At 46.8% G+C, this 25,834-nt stretch overlaps 1 protein-coding gene and 1 long non-coding RNA gene across 2 annotated transcripts; one reads left to right on the top strand and one right to left on the bottom strand.

Moving 5' to 3' along the window:
- Positions 1-250: 250 nt before the first annotated feature.
- On the bottom strand, positions 251-4,465 carry LOC125553726. The gene is made up of 5 exons (XR_007304166.1): positions 3,850-4,465; positions 2,454-3,604; positions 1,704-1,877; positions 1,442-1,632; positions 251-595 (listed from the first exon to the last, which is right to left on the bottom strand). It is a non-coding gene; the product is annotated as an uncharacterized LOC125553726 (long non-coding RNA).
- Positions 4,466-5,146: 681 nt separating this feature from the next.
- LOC125551207 (DEAD-box ATP-dependent RNA helicase 52C-like) lies at positions 5,147-11,927 on the top strand. Its single transcript, XM_048714367.1, is given in 11 exon segments — positions 5,147-5,989; positions 6,095-6,178; positions 6,279-6,372; positions 6,375-6,417; positions 6,685-6,739; positions 6,741-6,852; positions 6,993-7,069; positions 7,243-7,485; positions 10,333-10,500; positions 10,640-10,753; positions 11,098-11,927. Coding segments are annotated over 11 exon segments (2,184 nt in total). The 5' UTR covers positions 5,147-5,281; the 3' UTR covers positions 11,584-11,927.
- Positions 11,928-25,834: the final 13,907 nt, after the last annotated feature.

Here is a 25,834-nt window from a genome sequence, read left to right as displayed (position 1 = left end):
TTGCTCGGTGGGGATACAAAAATCTGGAGCGTTGGACATCCGATCTAACGGTTGAAAACGTCAAATCACTGTGAGAGGCTCTAACTAGCTCAACTAGTAGAATGCCCGGGCGTTGCCACGGGTTTTTTAAAAGGTAAAATGACAGGAGCTAAAAAAACTGAGAACAATGCACATCTTAAATAATGCATATTTTTTGACAATCAACTAACACACATCATACTATCAAATACAAAAATATGTTATTGGCAACTCAATTTTTTTTGCTGAAACCGAGCAACCAGTAGTTGAATGGAAAACGATTCAAAACGGCCAACCCCAATCACACCGCGCTCGTTTCATGTTGGCTCACACAATGCCGATGTTTCCTTTCTTTTTTACCAACCTTATCCCTAGTACTAATGGTGTGAGCCACTCATTCTTATCCCCACGGCCATGACTTTTTCTTCCTCCTTCCATCTCCTTCCTCTGTTGGCCTGAGTGTTGTTGCCTCTAGCTCAATTATGTGTCGCCATATCTTCATCTCAGACTTGCACCTCCATGGTCTTTCCCTTTCCCCGGTCCCATGCCGGCACATTGGTTGGCATTTGGCAATGACCTGCAACAGACAACACACCCATATCAGGTTCATCCATGTCAGGAAAACAAGGGTATACACATTTTGGTGATTAAACACCAATCATGTGGAACATATAACTTTACGATCCTCATGTACATCAGATCACTTTATCCATGGACATATCTAGTCATCATTTAAGGACAAAATCAAGAAAGGAGAGGTAAATGCAAGGAGGGAACAAAACCATTGCGTGATATTACTGCTCAAGTATAATCAGAGTGCAAATATGTTGTCGGGGATAGCTAGCGCCTGGTAAGCAAAGTTGATTTCAGTTGAAAAATAACTGTTGCTGAAGTAACATGTTTTTGTGACCAATCTAATTTTCTCGTAACAATGAAAATATATTTATATTTTATTATTTTTTATAAGAAGAAAATCTACACCGGTACTAACCAGAACAAGGAAAGAATAAAAGTTTTGCAGGCAAAACTGTGTTGGTCAAACACTATAGCTGCATGTTGATGAAATTGTAAATATTCTCCAACTCAAGGGAGGCACACCATACATGAAAACTATAGTCATTAAATTCTCTGAATGATCCTTAATTCACAAAACGAGTCTTCAGTATTAACCATTTACACATTAGAAAGGAGATAAATAAATTATGTGTAAAACAACATGATGGCAAATTAGATGTCAACCGTTTCTGTAATATTCAAATAAATTACAAATTACAAAGGATTAAAAATGGCAACCAATTATTATTGTTCTTGAGAAATTTGTGAAAGAACAATTACCACATTTTGTAAAAATCTCTAATGTTGTAAACTGTTTGATGTCACAAATAAACAACTACGTCTAGCATAAACAAGATAGGAACATCACCTTGACAAGTTGCTACTTTGATAATGTGCAAGAATCCCTGAACCAAGAGTGAAACAACCATGGGAAATAATTTTTCATCACATACTTGTTGTTCTCGCTCCTTAAATGATTCAACCAATTTTATGAATCTTTTGTTCATGAATCATCAGACCCTAACTATTTACCAGTATATCATGTGTCTGTGTTTCATGCTGCCACCAAAATCAAGAAGTCAGTTAAATGTGTCAAAATGTTATTCTGCCAATTTTTTGTTAGAGCTAACCTGAATTGAAAGCTTGTATGCACTCATACAGCTGAATGCAATGGCGAGAGCATGATAGCAAATTGTTGTTTGAATATGACCTGGGCCTAAAAGGCGCTCATTCTTCTTAAGTGTTTCTTGTAGTGGAAGTCATGTCTTGTATGCAATAACGGCATCCCTCCCCTGCCTCATCCCCTGTCAGTGGTGTATCATTATATGACTGAACAGACTCGACAAGGATCCGAAAATATAAGAAGGCTTCAGAAGCTGTTGTGTGCTTCTTTGCTTTATACTTCAACGACGGATGTACCCAATATTAAGTCCTAACAAAGAGCTCGGAAAGGACAAAAATAGTAATTCAGGTTACCCGCAAAACTCTATGTATCCATAATATATAAGGTCCAGAATTTCTTACACAAAAAAATCAATAGAAAAATATATCATCTGTTAATTCATGACAGTACCTCAACAAAATCCCTACTGATGACCCACTTCCAGTTTTCCAAAAGGTGATAAGTGCTACAAATTTCTGAAACCCTCACAATTTAGTGTGTAATTTTGTGACTGAATTAAAGTGTTCAGTAAAAAATAAGGATTGAAGTATCCTGGAAACTTTAAAGGATCATGAATATTTAATCATTGCAATTAGGGTGAGTGCGATATTGTATCAACCTCCCCAAAAAAACAATATTGTCCAAATCACCGAGCATGTTGGTAGGGCCATGATTAACTTGCTAGAAAATAAGTCTTGCAATAATTACAAGGGCTCACCTTGCTGCTACATGCATAGACATAATTGTTTTCACTCCAATGTGAGGAATTCCAGCACCTGGATGCAACAACATGAAATTCCCATATGATTTCGAGTACAGAGCCTTCAAAATCTAACCATCTGTAGGGGTAACAATAATCATCGATGTCGGATGTTGTTTTCAGAGTAAGGACACCACAAGATTGAGCCCACTAATATCATCAACAATTCAGCAGTATAATCTTGTGCTACATACTGTGTAATTTCTAGAGCATGTGTAAGTAAAATGCAAACAATGGGTCAGGATACTGGGACGGATCAAAAAAATTAGAAGGCTCTGTACATTAGTGCAAACAATTTACTAAACATAAGATAGCTAGATTGGCCATGAATACCAACATAGGAGCCATGCTTTAGGTAGAGCAAATAATTTCTCCAGAGAGTAGCAAGAGTGCAAAAATGAAGCACATGAACAATTTCAAAATGCATTATAATCTGCAAAGGGAGAAGGATGCGAACTAAATAGTCCAATCATATTGCATAAGCAAAAACTTTGGACGAAGAGTGGACATGTAGTTACTCATGATTCAAATATATCTATATTTATGTGAAACAGAATGCCTACAATAACTAAGTAGATGGACAATCGCTACACACAATTCAGATATATTCTAGTCCCTGATAAATGTCAGGGCCACGCCACGCAAAAATCTGAAGGATATTAATCCACACCAACTCTTTCATGGAATCCCCTATCCATCGAAGCATTCTCAATCAACAGGACCCATGCACTAATCAGCATATACGATCAGACAAAGCTCCAACACACACGTGAAAATGCCTATATATAAGTAGGGGTTCGCGCACCTGTACCTTTGAGCCTGTGTGTTGCAACAAGAGAAAAAAATAGTTCTTTCCATGACCTTGGATCAATAAATTGATTTAAAATAATGCCTTAATATCCAATCTTGAGTATCAAAATATTTTATTTGTGAAAGAGGAAAAATGTATTGTCTACCTCCCAACTGGCTGCCCAATTGGCTGAGCATGTGTGTTGCAAAAAGTGAGTTCATATTGGCGTTCCTTGGAGAACCCAATCTGCTAGTCGCCTTTACCCTTCCCATGCAATTCTTGAATTTCTCATGACATTTGATACTCATCAGGCCTGAAACTATTATGCCAAAAAAGCAAGTATGAGATCTAGGATCAGAGTACATATTAGAAACATAACTTTCTTTAATAAAAAGCCACCTGAACCAAGTTTGATGCCGACTAAAAAAAGTAGTATGTTAAATCCATGTATCCAGTGAAACTTATATGCAGATAAATGAAGCAACATGATGATAGAAATCAGAGATGGTACCAATTGATCTGCTGGTTGTCATATGTAGAGTTCGTAAGTAAAGAAGCACGAACCATGTGAATTTGAGGTCCTCGGCGGTTTGTACAAATACTCATATCGCCAGATTGCCAATTTGAATCCAAGCCAAAATAATATCGCCAATCCATGCATCTGTACCACTCATATAACATGTGGAATTTAGGTCCCGTAAAAACATGTGGATTTTAGATGGGCGGAAGAACATCAATAGATACAAGGTGCTTGCAATAGAGATCCATGGACGGTTGCAGTCGAGGCAGAGGCCTCCTGGTCGATGACGAGCTGCTGGATGAGCTCGAGCACCCACCTTCTGTCGGGTTGATGCTGTGCCGCCGAGGTGTCGGCTCCCCCGGCCGGATCTGGCCACATCGACCATCTGAGTGGCAAGGCCTAGCCCTCTCTCCGTCAGATCGGTCAGGGAAGGGAGCTCCTGGCCTTGGACGATGAGAGGAGGGAGGCCGAGACCCACCAAGCATGTGGTCGCCTCCCGATGTGCATGGCTGCCGGGGGAGGGGGTGGTGGCGCTGTGGCGGCCAACTGGGAAGGGAGGTTGTGGTGGCCGACTGATCCGTAGTAGGTGGTAGATCGATGGGCGGCGACGCAGGGAGGGAGTGCTAGGGAGTTTTTTTTTTTGAGATCCGGGAGTGCTAGGGAGTTGGGAGAGGTAGGCCGGGGATTGGCGGCCTCGTTTGGTTTTTTTCCCTGCGAAGGAGTCTGGTTCGTCCAATTTTTTTCGCTGGTTTTCTTTCGTCCATTTATTTTCGTTTGATTTTTTTGGCATGGAGGGGAGTATCGCTCTCTCGTAATATGGGTTGGTTCGGTATTTTTGACGTGAAGGGGACTACCTAGGAGGTGGGAGGGACGAAAATAAACCAGATAAAGGTGGGACGAAAATAAACCGTGGAACGGAGACTACCAAGTAGATTTTACTGTTTTGTAGTGATACCTTTGATGCATGCGGTAAAATAGTCGGCTCTGTTATTTGTGTTTACAGACGGTTTAGTTTAGTGTGTCTGATATATGCACCGGACGTTCCTTAGGGCATATACAATGCGGTGCTAAGGATAAGCGCTAGGGATCATAATCCCAGCCTTTTCACTCGTCAGGAGAATTTTCCTGGCGCCTGCTCGGCAGCGCTGCCTAAGTCTGACAGCGGGCGCTCCAGTTGATATGGTATTGATTTTACGTGAGAGAACTAGCATCCCGCAACATCTCAGCGTTGGAAGGTGAGGCACTTGTGCACGCACTAGACAGTGTTTTTTAATTTTTAATCCTTAAGCGCCTATACAAGCGTCTATGGAATGGACATGCTCTTTAGGTTTTCCGTCTCGCACACTTCGTTTTAGCCGCAAACTCCACCCAACCACCACCGATCGAAATACCGCAGAAAGCCGTTCCCTGAAAAAAAAAAAACAGTGCCCACCTCGCCTCCTCCCACCTCCACCTCCGCGCAGATCCCATCTAACCATGGCGGCCCCCTCCCGCACCTCCTGGGCCGACGTCGCCGACGCTGAACCGGCCCCTCCTGCTCCCGTTCCAGCGGCGGCGCCTGCCACATCCAACGGCCCCGCGCGTGCCGACCGCTCCTCTTACGTCCCTCCCCACCTCCGCAATCGCTCCTCCAACGCGCCTCCGGTTTCCTCCGCTCCACCCCCGCGCGCCGCGCCCGGCCTCCTCGGCCGCCCCACCGGCGGCGTCGGTGGGAGGTTCGGGGGAGGCGGGGCCCCACCTCGTAGGTGGGACCGGGAGCCCAACCCTTTCGGGGACGAGGAGGAGGTGCCGGCGGAGCCCGTGCCTTTCGACGAGCACCAGAACACGGGGATCAACTTTGAAGCGTACGAGGACATCCCCGTCGAGACCAGCGGCCGGGAGGTTCCTCCCGCCGTGGGCACGTTCGCGGAGATCGACCTCGGCGCCGCGCTGAACGACAACATTCGCCGGTGCAAGTACGTGCGGCCCACGCCCGTGCAGCGCCATGCCATCCCGATCTCGCTGGCTGGGCGAGATCTCATGGCTTGCGCGCAGACTGGATCGGGGAAAACGGCCGCCTTCTGCTTCCCCATCATCAGCGGCATCATGCGGGGCCCGCCCATGCAGCGGTCACAGCGGGGCGGGAGTAGGACCGCCTGCCCTCTTGCCCTCATCTTGTCGCCCACAAGAGAGCTGTCAATGCAGGTGATGGTCGTGTATATATCTTGTTTGACGTTTGATATTACGCCCAGTTAATCTCCTGCGCCATGTGTGTGATAGTTGTTTCGTTGTGCTTGCCTTGTGCTGCAGATTCATGAAGAGGCGAGAAAATTTTCATATCAGACAGGTGTCAGGGTAGTGGTTGCGTATGGCGGGGCCCCTATTACCCAGCAGGTCAGGTTCTGTCTGTCGTTGGCCCTAATAGCTCAAGTTCTGAAAATTGTCTGTTTCTTATAAAATTTCTGCCCTGGAACTCATTTCAGTATGAGTGTAGTATATCTGTATATGCATAGTAGGATATGCAGTCAGTTCTTCACAGAGGCTGTGCAAGTCTTCTGATGTTAATGGTCTCTGTGGAATTGCTGGGTGCATGCATTGCATATGGTTACAGTTAATTTTGCTGCAATGCAAAGGTGATTCCCATAAACTGATAAAATTGTTAGGTATGTTTATAATTTGTTCATACTGTATCCAACAATTTCGTGTTAGCAAATAACAACTGAACATGTGCCTGCATCCTTCGTTGCTGAGCGTATTACACAGTATGTCCTTTGGCAGGTCCATTTGTATATTTAGAAAGACATGGTCCTTTATTCTATGCAAGGTGACGGTTTAGTGCTTGATCGTATGTTTTCGAAATGTAATTCTTTCTTCGTCCAAAATCTGTTTTCTTTCTGTAGCAACATGCCTCCTGTTATGTTCATTAGTGCCAGCACTGAGTTATCTTTCTATTTCTCTTTTTGTTCGTCATCCTGATCATAAGTCTGTTACCTACCTGATTATGGGTTGTTTTGTCGATATCCCATTGTTCCCCATAGTTTTGTCGGACTTTGTGTTAGATGGCACAGGTGCTGCTTGTCTGCTGTATTACCTTTTGTTGTTGCCACAAAGTTCTCTCAGCATTACTAGTGAAACAACGTTGGGAAAATGGGCTTTATGTGAAGGATGATGCTGATAGTTTAATTCAAAACATCACTCATGATAACAGTGGTCCTGGATCTTGTGATTCATGCACCACAAAGTCTACTCAAAGTAGAAGTTGAAGAATTGGACTTGTCAATCTGGGTGAGTTTTCAACTAGCGATGAGGTGCTAGGCATCCTTTGGTAACACATGATCCCTCTGATGTGTTATTATAGCTAGTTAATGTGGCGGCATATTTGCTTCCGTATACTTGGCAGTAATCTTAGTTACTTTAATTTCTATTGTACCATAAACTCGATTTTCATTATTTTCCAGTTGAGAGATCTTGAGAGGGGTGTTGACATTCTTGTGGCTACTCCTGGTCGTTTGGTTGATTTACTGGAAAGGGCAAGAGTATCCTTACAGTCGATTAGATACCTTGCCCTTGATGAGGCGGATAGAATGCTGGATATGGGGTTTGAGCCGCAAGTTCGGAGAATTGTTGAGCAAATGGACATGCCTCCACGAGGTGTCAGGCAGACGTTATTGTTTAGCGCTACATTCCCGGGAGAAATACAGGTTAGCTTTTTATTCCACATTTCTGCAGTTATATTGATGATATATAAATATTTTAAGAAGCATCTCCACTCTATTTAAATGATTGGTTCTTGCTATTAAATCTGAGCCCTTGATTATACTTCCGTATTTTATTGTTGCTATGTTAATATGTTTCCCCCTATTGATATATATCATATATTTGTCTGATGCTTTACTCTTTAGGTAGTATGGCATCGGTACAGATACTAAGCTCCCACGAAATGGGAGCCTCTGGTTGATCGGGGGTGGTTTAGGCGGTATGTGGGCCCAGTTTAGCCTATGGTCGGTTTATAAATGGGCTTTTAACTGGGGCGTGCGAGGCCTTTTTACCCTGTGTAGCTGGTTCCTTCTGGTCGGGAAAATATCTGGTGCACCGGAGCTTGTGGTGCTACCGCTGCACCGAACTCATATTGTGCTTTTAAAATGTTCAAAAATTCTGAAAAAAATTTAGCACACTTGCACAACATCAATGTAGATTGTCACAAAAATTCAAGTCAAAATTCAAAACATAACTCCAAAAACAAAAATGACAAATTCAACACTGAATAGTACATAACATAACTTGGGCTTTAGATTTGGCTCATTATTGCACTGGTGTCAAATTTGTTATTTTGGTATCTCAAAAAATATTTCAACTTTTTATATGAAACTTTGTGACATCATACATTGATGTTATTATGTTAACATGCTAGAATTTTTTTCAGATTTTTAAAAATATTCTATGGCATCCGGTGCACCGGTAGCACCACAAATGCGGGTGCACCGGATACATTCCCCCTTCTGGTCTAGCGTTGTCTCTCCCGATAGCATAGGCGGTGGCGGCTGGGTGTCTTGCCCTTTTCTTCCATTCGCGGTGGAGGGCGGCCCTGTTCTTGTTGGCTGCTGCGTGTGCTGTTCTTTCCGGAGGGTGAGCTGCTCCTGTCGCTGGGGTCCTGTTGCTGCCGTCTTCCTTTCTGCACCGGCCTCTCTGATCTGCTGGGTTGGTGGAGGTGTGGGGGGCGGCGGCTGCTCGTGGGGTTTGGTCTGCTTGTTCATCTGTTCGTTTTTTGTTCCTTCTACGCTAGCCACGATGCTTCTTGTTAGGTGGATCTTCTCTTTAGGGAAAAAGATCTGACTGTCTCATCCTATTCCTATATATAGTTCATGTTATTTCTTTTTGTTGAACAAACAACGCTCCACGCCGCCGTCTCCTTCCGCCGCAATCCCGTCCCCGCCCCCCTCCCATCTCCTTCACCTGTGCTCGGTCACAGGGGGTGGTGGCGCATGCAGGAGGGCGGAGGTTGTGTCTATGTGGGATGTGGAACTCGGGCCGCAGCAGCATGCCGGCCCCGTCCTTGCCTCGAGGCTGCAGCCGCCGCGTCGGCTACGTCCCGTCACCTTGGGTCGGCCAGCGCCGAAGCCCTCGCAAGGAGTTGCTCATCATCCTATTGATCTGCCTCGACGTGAACTACATGACGGTGCACACGACGGCTGTGTCTTCTCCTCACTCTTTTGGCCGTGAGTCCTGCTGCCCCTTGCTTCCTGCTTGCTCAGGTTGTTGCTTCGTCGCGTGCTTGCACGGCTTATGTGCTGTTGCGTGTGGTGTGTGGGCTAGATGTGTGTGTAGTAGCTAGGTGATAATCTTATACTGGATGGTGTTATCCAATTGATAAATCTTCCTGATTTCCTTGGTGCTCTGCGATGGGTACGGCAGGCAGCGACAACGCCACACCTGACGAGGATGCACGCTCGACCATGAGGACGAGACCAGGACGGCGTGATTGGAGGGATGACAACGCCGCAGAGTGCTGCGGCCAGCTGCTACCCTGTAGTCGCCGCCGGCCATGGGATCGACACGCCCCGCGCCTCCACTATGAGGACCCAACCACCGGAGCAGGCATCCAGCAACAACAACACGAACTGACTACTTGACAAGAAAGTGTCATCTGACTGCAGACCTTGAAAAAACACCCGTTCCTAAGAGCACCGAACGCCCCAGAACAATGCTCAACCGCCTTGCCACACCATACCAAAAAATAAAACAAAAAATCCACCAGAGCAGCAAACTACTACAAAACAGAAAAAGCAAAACGAACCAACGGAAAAATGGGCGCAGCGCAAGCGCGCGTATCCCTCTAGTCTTTTCCATGAATGGTGTTAACCTTAGATCTATGCTGGATGAGCTTAGGGAAAGTAGTTAGATTTACATGCCATGTGTTGTTAGTGAACTATATGAACATCGAAAAACCAATATTGTAGAAAATCTTCGGCTTGTAGTCCAACAGTAACAATGATTCTCATATGCCTATATGTTACTACGTGCACCGGAGATTCTTTTATGCAGTATCGCTAGCATCATATAAATCTCATTCTGTGACGGCACTCGGCACTAGGGTGTTCTATTTCTGTATGTGTGAATGGAAATTAGTAACATGCACATGCTTCTCTGAAGAGAAAGTTATGCCAACTCCATGAATATATTTACATATTTCAGGAATGTCTGTTCAAAAGATGCTGAACTGTGAAAGTATTGGTAGATATCAGCGTCATATTTTTTTATGGGAGAAGTTTTATGTGCATGATAGGCTGTAAAGTTTGTTCTTATTTTTTTTTCTGGTTAAATTATCTTTTCCTGACTGCATTTTGCCCACCTTACTGAAATATCTTTTCCTGACTGATCTGGCATTGATGTAACTAGGCAAGTTGTGTCCTGGTGCTGACTTATTGAGTTTTCAATTGGGTTTGTTGTGAATACCTTTGTCATGTCGGATGATTTCTAATTATTTTATTATGTCAAAAGTTTTTAGTTTGCATTCTTAATGACATCAAGGCTATTCTTAATGAACACAGAGAATGGCATCTGACTTTCTGGAGAACTACATATTCCTGGCTGTTGGAAGGGTCGGGTCAAGTACTGAGTTGATTGCCCAGAGAGTTGAGTTTGTACAGGAGGCAGATAAAAGAAGTCACTTGATGGATCTGCTCCATGCGCAAAGAGACAGTTCAGAACAAGGGAAGGTAATATTTTGACTGTCCGTTATTTTTATTATTCAATCACTTACCCTGATGTTTTGTTGTTCTTTAGTTTCTCTTAAGATCAGTAGATAATGCAGATCTTTAATCCTAGTGCTCATTTTTCTCCTGTCCTTTGCTGCAGCAAGCTCTCACACTTGTCTTTGTGGAGACCAAAAGGGGTGCTGACTCACTGGAGAACTGGTTGTGTACGAATGGATTTCCAGCGACTTCTATTCATGGTGATAGAAACCAGCAGGTTTATTCTTTATTTTTTCCTTCGGAACCTCCCATTTTTGCTTGGAGCATATTTATTTCTGTTTGTTCTCTGGAATGATGTAATAGTCGGTCAGTTGCTGCCATCAAATAAATATCGCCAATTTACTGTCTGTTTGGTTTGTTTGGCAGATTATTGTAGTTTTTGTACTTTCAGCTATTGCTATCACACAGCAGATACTTATTTACTGATTTGCTTGAAAATTCCTGTAGTCTTGAATCTTGTTACTTGTGGATAAATACTGGACGTTTTTTCTTCTGAAACTAAAGATGGTTGTCTTATCAGGGCTGTTTTTTTCTGACATATTGGTGTACCGATCCTTACAGGAAAGAGAATATGCTTTGAGATCCTTCAAGAGTGGTCAAACTCCAATTCTAGTTGCAACTGATGTGGCGGCCCGGGGCCTCGACATTCCTCATGTTGCTCATGTTGTGAACTTTGATCTCCCCAATGATATTGATGACTACGTACACAGGATTGGTCGTACAGGGAGGGCAGGAAAAAGTGGAATTGCGACTGCTTTCTTTAATGACAACAACTCTTCGATGGCAAAGTCTCTAGCTGACCTAATGCAAGAATCTAATCAGGAGGTACCTGCATGGCTTACTCGCTATGCAGCTCGCCCATCCTATGGTGGTGGTGGTGGAAGGAACAGACGTGGTGCCGGAGGTGGGAGCCGCTTTGGTGGCCGTGACTTCCGTAGGGAATCTTCTTCCTTTGGCAAGGGTGGTGGCGCCAGTGACTATGCTGGAGGCAGCAGCTACGGGGGCGGTGGCTATGGTGGTGCTGGAGCTCCCAGTGCCTGGGATTAATGTTGCAGTTGTTCGCTTAGGGTCTATCAAGTTTAGGTTGCTTTTACTCTAGCTTCTTATTAGATATACATTTTTGGCAGGAGCTGATATGCAGCGACAGTATGAGTGAACTGTGTCGTCCCCTTTTCTTCTGGTTACAACCAAGGTAGTCTTATCTTCAGATATCCGTTATGGAGAGCATCTTGAGGACTTTCAAGTACACACCGAGGTTCGCAGTTAGGAATAGGATTTCTAGAGACTGAAATTCCTTGTTAGGGATAATAGTAGCTGGTGTTGGCAGACTGACAGCGCTTGATGTGGAATTTCTCTCCGCATTTCCTTGGTCTATGTCTCATTTTCGGTTAGTTGTAGAGCTTGCAATGAGAGTGCTTCTGTGAATGATTTTGGTCCGAGATTTGAGTTTTGATACCCAGGTTGAGGTCGGAGGATCTGTAGTCCTTGCTCCTTTAGATCCTGTTGTAATGTGTATACTGCAAGGTCAGGCTGGAACGAATAAGAATAAGTTATCTAGTCTTTATGAGGAAGAAATATAAGAGCGTTTAGATCACTACTTTAGTGATCTAAACTAGATAGAAAGTGTGGCTTGCTGCACCCGGCAGCGATATACAATCTGGTAAAAAGCGATATCCAATCCGGTAAAAAGCTTTTGGCGCATGGTGCTTTACTCATTGCATTTTCCCAACGCTTAAACATAACATTTTGTGTTGCAAAAGGGAATTAGAGTGATTTTCAGGATGGATTAGTCCAACACAGTAGATTTACATCAGAAACAGGGCATTGGTAAGGCTCGGGACGTTTGTTTCAGCAGAGGATTTTGTCGGAGTAACGCCAAAGGGTAAGGCAACATATATAAGCTAGGCAAACATGACACATTTGGTCATTACAACAATGGTCCAATTCATAGTGCTCAATATAGACAAAAGGAGCCAATTTATGTTTGGGCGCAGAGTGCGCCTTTCTAAAGAAGTGATCCAATGATCCAGCATCTGGTATTTATCAAGGATGTAATCCAATATACAGAGTAAAGTACAAAGCAGGATATGGATCAATAGAAAGCATTAAAATCCATGAGTGGTTCGACAAAGAGCATCAAGATTTACCAGAAGACATCAAGATTTACGATATAAGACAATCCGGACAAATAACTGGTTCACATAAAAATTCAGTACAAAGTATGAAGATTAACATAGGAAGGGCAACTTGTCGCATGTGACCTATAAAAAATCAGTACAAAGCCTTCTTAATCTGCACAAAACAAAGATCACCATACATCAAAACAATTGCAACTGCAATGCTGATCCATGCACTAAAGTACCGGGCTCAATATCACAGGTAGACATTTCAAATTAAAAAAATATACTACAGACATCTAGTTCATGGCATTGGCACATCGCAAGACATCTGATTTAGGACATAAAAGGGAGGAAAGTATCAAAAACTGATTTTGTAACAGAAAATAAAATAAAAAAATAGAACTGAATCTGAACCTACCATGCCGATAACTTTCTTGTCTAACATTTTTAAATCCCCAATCTATGTTGCGAATCATAGCCCAAACAATCATAGCTTGTTTATACCAGCCTGCGTATATAAGAAACAAGGATAATATTCTTTTTCAAATACAAAACCATTAGCAGATGATACAAATAAATAATAGTGGGGATTATTAGAGCACCTTCTATGTGCATATCATCCATATGTTGTAACAAACTAACAATCCCACCCCTAGCCGTGGACAGCTGCACCCATGGCCAACGACACCTCAGTATCGCTGGTCAGGCGTTGCCCCCTGTAGATCCAACATATTTTTACAGTCTTGTTGAAGTTACTAACAACAAAGTACTCAAAATAAATGATGCAAACTTATGGAAGTCGTAGACCAGCTGACATGCAATGAATACAACTACTGGTTTCTTCAGCAACAAAGAGTTGATGGAGGGGTTAATACTGCCATGGCACAAGCATGGTATAGGCTGCATAATGGCAAGATATCATGTCCTTATAAATTCAACCGCCTAGGACAAAACTTTGTATCCAAGTCCCAAATGGTTACTATAGGAACAGAGCAAAATAGAACTCTTAAATGACAGAAAATGGACATTGCCAAACTTGTACAATACAACGCACAAAATAATCCAAGGATCAACGACAAATTGACAAAACTGGGAAAGAAACTGGACGTGAATGCATTGTTTAGTGAGCAAGTAGACAAATATAATAAAGAAAATAGTTCATGACAACAAATTTAGTTGTTCTGACGCTATACTAAAGAGCACATTATATACAGTATCGCTTAATAATTAGTAGTTGTCATTCACCAGAAAGTTTGGAAACAGTAAACAACTAAGAATGTGAAATGGAAAGTATGATAAGAATAGAGGCTAGAGAGTCATGTTCAATCGTGACATATATAAATAAGTAGCATGATGAGTGTAGCACAGACATGTTAATTGGTAAGTACTCATGAGAATTATTCAGTGGTGCTAATTACGGTTCAGTATACTACTCCTTCAGGACACCATGCATAAAATTTAGCACAGACTAAACAACATCAATGAGCACATTCTTCTTCTCAAAGAAAAGTGTGAATTGTTATAGCAAAGATTACAACTGTTTCGAAACAACAATGAGGGCCATAAAGGGTCCATTCTAGTGTAGCTTATACATGTAAATAGAAAAAGAAGAAAGCATCACAACGACTACATACCTTATTCTTCGTGTTTTTTGTTAGTTGATCCTGGACATCTCGTTCTTCCAAATGAAATGTGAAACCAAACAAAAACAATTCAGCTTCAGAGTTCATCGATGTGGCGGTGGCTATATTGTTTGTATGCCATAATTAAGTGAATCTCGGCAAACAATCATCTAATTAGCTAACAAAAAATGTCCAAAAAATTAGCAAGAAAGATTACATGGCTATATGTTCTTAGCAACAGGAGGGGAGCATTTAAAATCTAGAAATCAATTGAATGTATGCACCTAGTGTCGCGCGAAACCACGACCACCTATGGGACCAGAGGGCTCCTTGCTGGTTCGGCAGGGGGACGTCGCATTGCACAAAGAGCAGATGAGCGTGGGGCAGCACGTCAGAGATCACACATGCAATTTTACCCAGGTTCGGGCCGTCGTGAGGCGTAAAACCCTACTCCTGCTTTGGAGGATTGATGGTGGAAGAGTGGTAGCGGAGCATAGTACACTTGCCCCGGGAAGGGCGAAAGTGGCTACGTGCGTATGGGCGTGTTTGTTATGCAACCTTCTAACCCTCTCTACGGTTGCCATGGGCCTCCTTTTATAGATTAAGGGACTACCACAATGGCAAAGTAATCATTATGCACTAATAAGATAACAAACAGTGCTATCATACCTAACTCTGCAAGCTGACAGGGTGCATTAAATGCACTGCTTAACGTCACGTCGTTGGTTGCCCGACAAGCCTTGTCGGGCTATTTTGCCAGCTTCACACCTGCTCGCTTGACACGTCGTAGGACGGGTGTCGTTCTAGGGCATCTTCTGTAGAGAAAGGCTGCCATGTGGCGAATGGCTGCCACTTAGTCACTTTGCGGCTTGACACCGCACTGATTGACGACGTGGGTCGTGGTGGAGTAGTTGGGTGAGGTGGTTTTGCCCTCGTGAGTCCCGGCAAGCCTTGCCGGGACGTCTTGGGCATCTTCTTCCGGGAGCGGCCCCGCCCCTGCCGATCCCACTTGCCCGGCAAGGGGGGCTTTTCACCTGGTGGCATCTTGCTTCTTTGGCCTGATTTTGGTCCTCTTGGTTTGCATGTTGGTCCTTCGAAGCTCTTGGTCTCTTGCACCTTGAGTTGGGCCGGTGCCTCAATCCTGTTCCCGTGCCTGTGCACAGTATGGGCAACAGACCTAGGGTTTGTTGCACCGACAGAAGCCCCCGGGCCTGTGTAGGGCCTAATAAGTGCACAGGCGAGGGCGCTGAAGAGGCTGGCCTCTTGAGGTCTCTTTTTTTTTCTTCTTCATCAATCTTGGGCTTGGGTCAGTTTCCGATCTTCCCGCACGTCGTGCGCAATGCTGTGAAAAAACTTCGGTCGTGTCCCGCGGATTGCCCACGCCCCACGACCACGGGGCGGAAACTGCCATTCCACTTGCCTCCTGTTTCGACGCACCTATCACGTGTTCTGTGTGCATTGGGCGTGGTCGGTGGTGGATGCAGAGGTCACGGGGAGGAGTACCATGGTCAGAAACCGGACGCCGGTGGTTGGAGCACAGGGTCGGCCTTAATTCTTAGAGCCACAGAGGGCGCAAAGAGGCCGTATTGGAGGAGCGGGGCGGCCATTTCTTATGTGAGAAGCCAGTGCCCTGCCTCATCTTCCTATAAAAGGGGGCAGGGGCAGTGCTTCTCCGCACATGCTTCTTCTTCTTCCCCTCCGCAATCCTTCCCTTTTAGTCATGGTGAGAGGGCGAGGGGGCGGCGGTATCCCAGTAGCGGCGACGAGGGCTTCTACTCGACAGCGCATCCCTCCTCATCCAGATCCTGCAATGGCGGAGCCCACCGTGAGGGGAGGAGGGAGGGGGCGAGGCCGAGGTCGCCGCGGCGCCCGAGGAAGAGGGGGGCGGGGCGGTGCTTCGTCTATGCCCCCACCGGCGGCCCTTCCCCCAATGGAAGGCCATGTCGGGGACCAACCCCGAGAGTTCATCGTCAGGCTGTATAAACCTATGTGCGGCCACCTTCGCCTCCCAACTCCCTTTGCATGGGAAATGGAGTTCGAACAACCACGCGCTCTGAGGTTGCACATGAGGGGTTGTGGGAATGACGGCATGTGGGTTGACGTCGACTTCCCTGCCCCTCACGTGATGTACCTCCGCTGTGGTTGGAAGACTTTTGCTCGCGCCCGCGGGTTCTCGGAGGGGCATGTTCTCCAGTTAAAATTAATGGAGAGCGGCCTGCTCTCCGTCAAGATCTTCGGGCGCTCAGGAGGTCGCTTAGGGTGCCGCGCGAAGAGCTCGACCGATGATGAACGCTCCTCCTTGAGCGAAAGCGACAAGGAGGACAGTGACGGCGATGATGACGGTAGCGGCCGGGAGGGCGACGACTCTGACTCTGGCTGAGCGCCGCCCGCACCATCTTCATCAGGCGGCAGCACCATCATCTGCATCTGCATCTCCTTCCCGGCAATGTGATTTGCCGGGGAGTTGGATGCAGAGGTGGGGATGGTGCTCCCTGGCTCCTCCAGCAGTCCCCTAGCTGGACCCCACCAGGCTTCCTCTCGGGCTGCAGCTCCGTTAGCCTTGCCGTGTCCTGCTGGCCCTGGTGGAGGTGGTCGACGGGTCGCCCCCGGCATGCTCTCCATCGACACGTTCCCCGGTGCTCTCCTGCTCCCGTTGGGCTACCTCTCATGGAGCCCGAGGAGGGCGGGCTGGGCTTCTGCCCAGGCGCTCCTTTCGCCGTCCTCGCCTTCGACGACCGTGCCTAGGAGGAGAGGGACAAGAAAGGGCATTACGGGGCACTTATCTTTTTTCAATCTTAAATCTGTAGGCATTTGCCAAATTTTAATTCAAATAATGTAATCTCTCGAGTCCATGTTTGTGTTCTGTAATGCTTGTACTTGTATTATCAGCATATTAATGAAAAAGAGGAACCTTACCGGGAACCCATGCATGTATATGTCCATGCAGAGGTGGGATGCCTCCTTAGTGTAAACATACGAATTTTCCCCGGCAGGCTACCCTGCCGACACCCTTTTGTTTGCCGGAGAACTGTGTCTACCGGGCAAAAAATAAAGGGACCAGCCCCCCCGCGAACTTCCTTTTACCAAAGGCCACTGCGACCATCCTGACCGAAGCAATGTTCGAGTCAAGGATGGGAGCACCTAAGTCTCAAAAGAGTGGCGAGGTTTTCTCATGCACAAGTTATAACTTACAGAACACTAACAGATAAGAGGTAGGACTTATCTATTTGGCTTGCCGGAGATCGTAATGTTGGTCCATCTTCCCAACTCCTTGTAGAGGCCAAGTTCACGGCAGGAACCCGCAACTTCATGCAGATGGGAGTGATGAAAGATGCGATCCTATCTATATGCATACGCAAATGCTCATGAACTACTTTATGCAATGCTCTTGGAATGCTCATGCATGCATGCAACTTGGTCGCCCCCAGCGCTTTGTTTATTTCTCTACTACTCAGGGTCATCACCTGGCTTTGTACAAGGGGTTACATGCAACTGAGGCAAGGCCTGTACAAAAGGGTGGCTGCCGGGCAGGGCCCGACAACCGCGCCTTATGGGTAGAACTTGCGGTGATGCTCAATATTCCATGAGTTTTGCAATTGAATGCCAGGTCTGGTGACTCGTACTACCCGGTAAGGGCCTTCCCACTTCGGCATCAACTTGTTTGTACCCTTGGCGAACTGAACGCGTCTAAGGACATGGCCGCCTTCATCAAAACACCGGGCATGAACCCTGCGTCTATGATAGCGACGCAGGGCCTGCTGAGAGCATGTAACACGTGTAGCAGCCCGGAGACGGTTCTCCTCGAGTAGCATAGCATTGTCACGCCGGTGCTGATCTTGCGCTACTTCGTCGTAGGCAAGCACTTGAGGCGACCCGTAAATGAGTTCCGTGGGGATAATTGCTTCTGCCCCGTAGACCAGGGAGAAGGGAGTCTGCCCAGTAGCTCGATTTGGTGTCATTCTGAGGGACCAGAGAACTACCAGCAACTCATCGATCCACCGTCTGCCGTGCTTCCACAGCGTATCAATGGTTCTTGTCTTGATTCCTCACATCACTTCAACGTTCGCCCTCTCAGCTTGCCCATTGCTCCTGGGATGTGCAACAGAGGCAAATGAGATCTTGCATCTGAGGGCATGAACATATTACATGAAGGCGCGGCTCGTGAACTGGGTGCCGTTGTCGATAATAATCCTTGTCGAAACTCCAAAATGGCACACCAATTCTTTCAAGAACTTGATAGCTGACTGAGCAATCATCTTTCTCACAACGGTCACTTCCGGCCACTTTGTAATTTTCTTGATGGCAACGAACAAGAATTCAAAGCCCCCGATTGCTCGGGGGAAAGGGCCGAGGATATCAAGCCCCCAGACCAAAAATGGCCATGATAAAGGGATTGTTTGAAGAGCTTTGGCAGGCAGGTGGATGTTCTTGGAATGGAACTGGCAGGCTTCACACTTGGTGACTAGCTCGACCACTTCTTGGAGGGCTATGGGCCAATAGAATCCTTGCCGGAATGCTTTCCCAACTAGTGCCCTTGATCCAATGTGGGAGTCGCACATGCCTTTGTGTATCTCAGCCAGCAGTTCCTTTCCTTCTTGTCGGCAGACGTACTTCAGTTTCACACCATTGGGCCTCCTTCTGTACATAGTGTCATCGACAAATTGATACATACTGGCCCTCCGGGCTACTCTTTCATCTTCATCTTGGTCACCGGGAAGCTCTCCGGTTCGGAGGAAGTGGACTATGTGCCTTGCCCAAGTTGGAGCCTAGGGCTCGACAACGATGACTAGTGGCACCTCCTCAGCTGCGGGGGCACGTTCCTCGTTCGCGGGGTCCATGGGCCCAGCTAGAGGGTGCGGTCCGGCAGGTGGTGAGGAGTTGTTGCCGACAGGGTCTCTGCCAGGAGCGGGCGGCTCTACCGGGAGAGGCTTACCGGAATCCGATTTTATCCTTTTCCAGGCCATTGTTGTTGGGGATACGGAGGGTTGAGTAAGATGAAGAACAAAAGTCCCTCATTCCACACGAAGCTTTTGTGTAGCACACTTTGACAGATGATCAGCTATGCTGTTTTCCGCACGGGGTACGTGCTCTATTTGCAATCCATCAAAGTGTTCCTCCAATCTCCTCACTTCCTTGATGTATGCCTCCATCAATGGGCTTTGGTAATCCTTGTTGTCTTGTCTCACCACAAGCTGTGAATCTCCTTGAACGACCAGCTTCTTAATTCCCAATTCTGCGGCAATCCTGAGCCCGACAAGGAGCCCTTCATACTCCGCTGTATTGTTGGTTGCCTCTTCCCGGAAAAAATGCATCTGGACGACGTACTTCAAGTGCTCCCCGGAGGGGGCGACAAGAAGCACGCCAGCTCCTACACCTTGCATGGAAAAGGCGCCATTGAAATACATAATCCATTCTTGGGGCGATTCCTTGCCGGGGATAACTGTCTTTGGCACTTCCTCGTCAGGGGTTGGCATCCATTCTGTAATAAACTCTGCCAATGCCCTGCTCTGGATTGTCGATGTGCTCTCAAATTTCAAACCAAAACTGGATAACTCCAAAGCCCACTCCACTATTCTACCGGTAGCCTCAGGGTTTCAGAGTATCCTTTGCAACGGGAAACAAGTGACAACCGTGATCTCATGGGATTGGAAGTAGTGGCGCAGTTTCCTTGAGGCCATGATGAGACCAAAGATCAACTTTTGCACGCCAGAGTACCTCGATCTAGCTCCCTGTAGTAAGGAGCTGACGAAGTACACTAGGTGTTAAACCCCTTTCTTCCTTACCGTTTCCTTGGGGTTTCCCTCGCTGCCGTGCTCACTTGTGTAATGATTCTTATCTGACTCTACCGATGCTTGCTCACTTTCTGCTTCATCCACTTCCTGCTGCGCTACTAAGGCTGCACTAACCACTTGGTTGGTTGTCGCTAAGTATAGAAGCAACGGCTCGTGGCTTGGGAGAAACCAAGGTGGGCACAGAGGACAAGTAGGCCTTCAACTCTTGCAAAGCCGCATCTGCCTCTGGGGTCCACTTCATGGGCCCTACCTTCTTTAAAATTTTGAAGAATGACAGGGCATGATCGGCAGACTTGGAAATGAATATGCTTAGCGCGGCAATGCACCCTGTCAGACGCCTCACATCCTTGACCGTCCTTGGTGCTTGGATCTGCTCGATAGCTTTAATCTTATCGGGGTTGGCTTTGATCCCCCGATGGGACACAAAGAACCCAAGCAGCTTGCCGGAGGGAATGCCAAACACACACTTCTCCGGGTTGAGCTTCAAGTTGATCTTGTGCAGATTAGAAAATGTCTCCTCCAAATCCTGAATAAGGGTGGCTCTATCCTTGGTCTTGACCACAATATCATCCATATTAGCTTCGATGTTTCTATGCAGCTATGGCTCGAAACCAATCTGGACTGCCCTTGCAAAAGTGTACCTAGCACTCTTTAATCCGAACGACATGCGAACAAAACCGTACGTACCACATGGAGTGATGAACGATGTCTTCTATTTGTCATCTTTGGACATGAAGATTTGGTGATACCCAGAGCATGCGTCCAGAAAGGAGAGCAAATCACAGCCTAAAGTGGAGTCCATGATCTGATCAATACGCGGCAAGGAGAACGGGTCCTTTGGGTAAGCTTTGTTGAGATATGTGAAATCTATGCAAAGCCTCCACTTCCCATTAGCCTTCCGGACTACCATTGGATTTGCCAACCACGTGGGGTGTAGCACTCCTCTGACCAAACCAGCTGCTTCAAGTTTCTTGATCTCTTCCGCAATAAACCGCTGCCTCTCCAAGGCCTTCTTCTGGACTTTCTACTTGACGGGTCGGGCGTGTGGGCAGACAACAAGGTGGTGCTCGATTACCTCCCTGGGAACACCAGGGATATTAGATGGTTGCCAAGCAAACTCATCAATATTCGCCTGTAGGAAGGCAACGAGCGCACTTTCCTATTTGTCATCGAGGGTGGAGCTAATAGTGAAAGTACCATCAACGCCAGCCAGCCCTGCCAGGACCTTCTTCATTTGGGGCGAAGTGACCTTGGATTTCTTGCTATTGGAACTCTCCGGCATGTCATCAACAGACGCAGCTCACTCCGAAGAGACATGCTTCCCGGACTCCTTGCCATCATCCCTGCTATCCTTCTTCTTTCCTCTGTCCTCCTTGGCGGTAACTACTGCTGTCACTGCCTCTGCTGTCACTGCGTCCTGGTACATCTTGTGCACGCAAATGATAGCATCCTTCTCGTCTGACGTGATGGTAATGACTCCCACATGCCCATGCATCTTCAAGGTGTTGTAGGCATAGTGGGATGCCGCCATGAATTTAGCTAGGGTTGGGCGTCCAAGGATCCCATTGTACGGCAGGGGAAGGTCGACCACATCAAACACAATCTTCTCGGTCTGGTAGTTCAGCTCTCCCCAAACATTACCGGCAGTGTGATCTTTCCCTTAAGATGGCTCCTGCCGGGATTAACTCCTTGAAATGTGTCGGTAACCTTTAACTCTTCCTCTGCTATCTAAAGTTTGCTGATAACTGCCGGGGAGATCAGATTCAACCCAGCCCCGCCGTCCACCAACATCTTTGTGACCTTGAGGTTGCGAATTGTTGGAGAGACCAACAATGGCAAACATCCTACCGCAATGGTACGGTCAGGATGACCCTCTTCGTCAAAGATGATGGGCGTGCATGACCATTTGAGTGGTTTCCGGGCCCTTGGCGCTGGTTGCACGACATTGACTTCATGTGCCCATCGCTTGAGCTAGCGGTGAGAGGTGTGCAAAGATGCACCCCCGTCAATGCATAGGGCGTCAGTGGCCTTCTGAAATTCCTGCTCACTGGTTTCCTCTTCATCCCTCCATCACTCTCATCATCACAGGCTCTCGACCTCTGGCGGGCTTTCCTTTGCTCCTGAGGGGTTTGCCGGGGCGATTTACTTCACCGCCTCGGCCCTTACCGCCAGCAACATTCTGACCCTTTTCCTTGTCATGCTTCTCATACTCTGCTCTCTATCTCTTGATGAGGTTCTCAACCTGATAGCACTCTTGAAGGTTGTGTCCTTTGGTTCGATGAATCTTGCAATACGGCCCATCACCTTCCCAGCCTTCTCAGCAGCCACAGCCTCCCAGCAGTCAGCGCACACGGCAGCATCCTTGCCGGGGACCTCAGCCTTAGTCTTCTTGCCGGTACTAAGTGCACCCGAGCCTTCAACAGTCATCACTGCCTTATCCTTCCACTTCTTATTGCGCTTCTTGCTCTTCTTCTGACTGGTAGGTTCATCATCATCCTCTGAATCGATGTTGGTGCAATCATATTCACCGGGCAACTTCCTCCCCTCCTCCATTCGAGCAAACTTATCCACCAAGGCGTAAATCTCCTTCACAGTCCTGGGCAACCACACATTCATCTTGGAACGGATCCGGCGGTTGCGCACATTGGACTGGAAGGTAGCTATCACAGCTGCCAGATGTATGTTTGGGATGTTCCTATGGACCTTGATGAATCTCTATAAATACTTATGGAGGGACTTTCCTTCCTTCTGTTGGAGAAGCTGCAAGTCGCTTGGTTGGCCTGGCTCTTGATGGCCGCTGGTGAAAGCGCCAATGAACTCATGACATAGGCCGGCCCACGACGAAATGGAGTTCTCCGGCAGGTGCATCATCCAAGACCTCACATTGGACTTGAGAGCCAAAGGGAAGTATTTGGCAAACACCTTCTCATCTCTTTCCCGAGCAGCCTGAACATCGATGGTGTAGATGCTCAGAAACTCTGCCGGGTTTAGCCTCCCATCGTACTTCTCGGGTATCTCTGGCTTGAATGTGCGAACGGACAACCAACAGACTTGCCGCAGCTCACGAGTAAAGGCAGGTCACCCAACCTCGAAAGGTAGGCCCCCGCCAATACCGAGCGCTGGCTTGTCGACATCGGGGCCGTCACGCCCATTGGTCCGGAAGTGGTCGTCATGGTGCCGCTTGACGGCGACATGCACGTCTGTTGGGGAATGTAGCATGCAATTTCAAAAAATTGAGAGGGGGAGAGTGTGTCCATGTACCCTCGTAGCCGAAAGCGGAAGCGTTAGGCTAACACGGTTGATATAGTCGAGCGTCTTCACGATCCAACCGATCTTAGTACCGAACATACGACACCTCCGTGTTCAGCACACATTCAGCTCGATGACGTCCCTCGAACTTTTGATCCAGTAGAGGGTCGAGAGAGAGTTCCATCAGCACGACGGCATGGTGACGGTGGTGGTGATGTGATCCGCGCAGGGCTTCACATAAGCACTATGACACTATGACAGGAGGAGTAAACTGTGGAGGGGGGCACCGCAGATGTCTAAGAGAACAATTGATGTGCCTTTGGGGTGCCCCCACGCCTGTATCTAAAGGAGGGTAGGAGGAGGCGGCCGTCCAGGAGGGGGCGCACCATGGGGGGAATCCTACTAGGACTCAACTCCTAGTAGGATTCAGCCACCCTTTTCCTTTCTTCCACCGGAGGGAAAAGGGAGGAGAGGGAGAGGGAGAGGGAGAGGGAGAGGAAAGGGGGGCCGCGACCCCTCCTCCTTGTCCTATTCAGACTCCCTAGGAGGGGGGCACGTGCAACCCCCCCGCGGGATTCCCTCTCTCTCCCTTAGTCCCATGTAGGCCCAACACTTCCCCGGGGGGTTCCAGTAACCCCTCGGTACTCCGAAAAAATACCCGAATCACTCGGAACCATTCCAATGTCTGAATACTTCCTTACAATATATGAATCTTTACCTCTCGACCATTTCAAGACTCCTCATCATGTTCGTGATCTCATCCGGGACTCCGAACAAACTTCGGTCACCAAAACACATAACTCATAATACAAATCATCATCGAACGTTAAGCGTGCGGGCCCTACGGGTTCGAGAACTATGTAGACATGATCGAGACACATCTCATGTCAATAACCAATAGCGGAACCTGGATGCTCATATTGGTTCCTACATATTCTACGAAGATCTTTATCGGTCAAACCGCAATAACAACATACGTTATTCCCTTTGTCATTGGTATGTTACTTGCCCGAGATTCGATCATCGGTATCATCATACCTAGTTCAATCTCGTTACCGACAAGTCTCTTTATTCGTTCCATAATGCATCATTGATGTCGCTTGAAGCTACATCGGTATTTCCCCAAAGAGGAAGGGATGATGCAACACAACGCGGTAGGTATTTCCCTCAGATGTGAGACCAAGGTTATCGAACCGGTAGGAGAACCAAGCAACACAACATAAACATCACCTACACACAAATAACAATTTCTCGCAACCCAACGTGTTAAAGGGCTTTTCAATCCCTTCCGGGGTACGACGCCTCTAGATAGGCAAATGGACGTGAGGTAAATTTGTAGTAGATTGATAGATCGAACACCAAATACAATAAATAAGAATAAATGGAAGCAAGATATTTTTGGGTTTTTGGTTTAGTAGATCTGAAAATAAAGCAAAGGAAAATAGATTGCAAAGGCAAATAATATGAGAAAGAGACCCGGGGGTCGTAGGTTTCACTAGTGGCTTCTCTCGAGAAAAATAGCAAACACTGGGTGATACGTCCATTTTACATCATGCTTTTATATCGATATTTATTGCATTATGGGCTGTTATTACATATTATGTCACAATACTATGCCTATTCTCTCTTATTTTACAAGGTTTACATAAAGAGGGAGAATGCCGGCAGCTGGGATTCTGGGCTGGAAAAGGAGCAAATATTAGATACCTATTCTGCACAGCTCCAAAAGTCCTGAAACTTCACGGAAGACGTTTTCAGAATATATAAAAAATACTGAGCGCAAGAGGTTCACCAGGGGGGCCACACCCTGCCCACGAGGGTGGGGGCGCGCCCTACCCCCCTGGGCGCGCCCCCTACCTCGTGGGCCCCCTGGTGGCCCTCCGATGGCCATCTTCTGCTATATGGAGTCTTTCGATGAGGAAAAAAAATCATAAGCCATCTTTCCGGACGAGACTCCGCCACCACGAGGTGGAACCTTTGCGGAACCAATCTAGGGCTCTGGCAGAGCTGTTCTGCCGGGGAAACTTCCCTCCGGGAGGGGGAAATCATCGCCATCGTCATCACCAACGCTCCTCTCATCGGGAGAGGGAAATCTCCATCAACATCTTCACCAGCGCCATCTCCTCTCAAAACCCTAGTTCATCTCTTGTATCCAATTCTTGTCTCTAAGTCTGGGATTGGTACCTGTGGGTTGCTAGTAGTGTTAATTACTCCTTGTAGTTGATGCTAGTTGGTTTATTTGGTGGACGATCATATGTTCAGATCCTATATGCATATTAATACCCCTCTGATTATGAACATGAATATGCTTTGTGAGTAGTTACATTTGTTCCTTAGGACATGTGAGAAGTCTTGCTATTAGTAGTCATGTGAATTTGGTATTCGTTCGATATTTTGATGAGATGTATGTTGTCTCTCCTCTAGTGGTGTTATGTGAACGTCGACTACATGACACTTCACCATTATTTGGGCCTAGAGGAAGGCATTGGGAAGTAATAAGTATATGATGGGTTGC

This window comes from Triticum urartu, chromosome 4 (assembly GCF_003073215.2).
Source record: "Triticum urartu cultivar G1812 chromosome 4, Tu2.1, whole genome shotgun sequence".
Taxonomy (NCBI): Eukaryota; Viridiplantae; Streptophyta; class Magnoliopsida; order Poales; family Poaceae; genus Triticum; species Triticum urartu.
The sequence above is the reverse complement of the archived record's forward strand: the minus strand, read 5'-3'. Positions and strand labels throughout refer to the sequence as shown.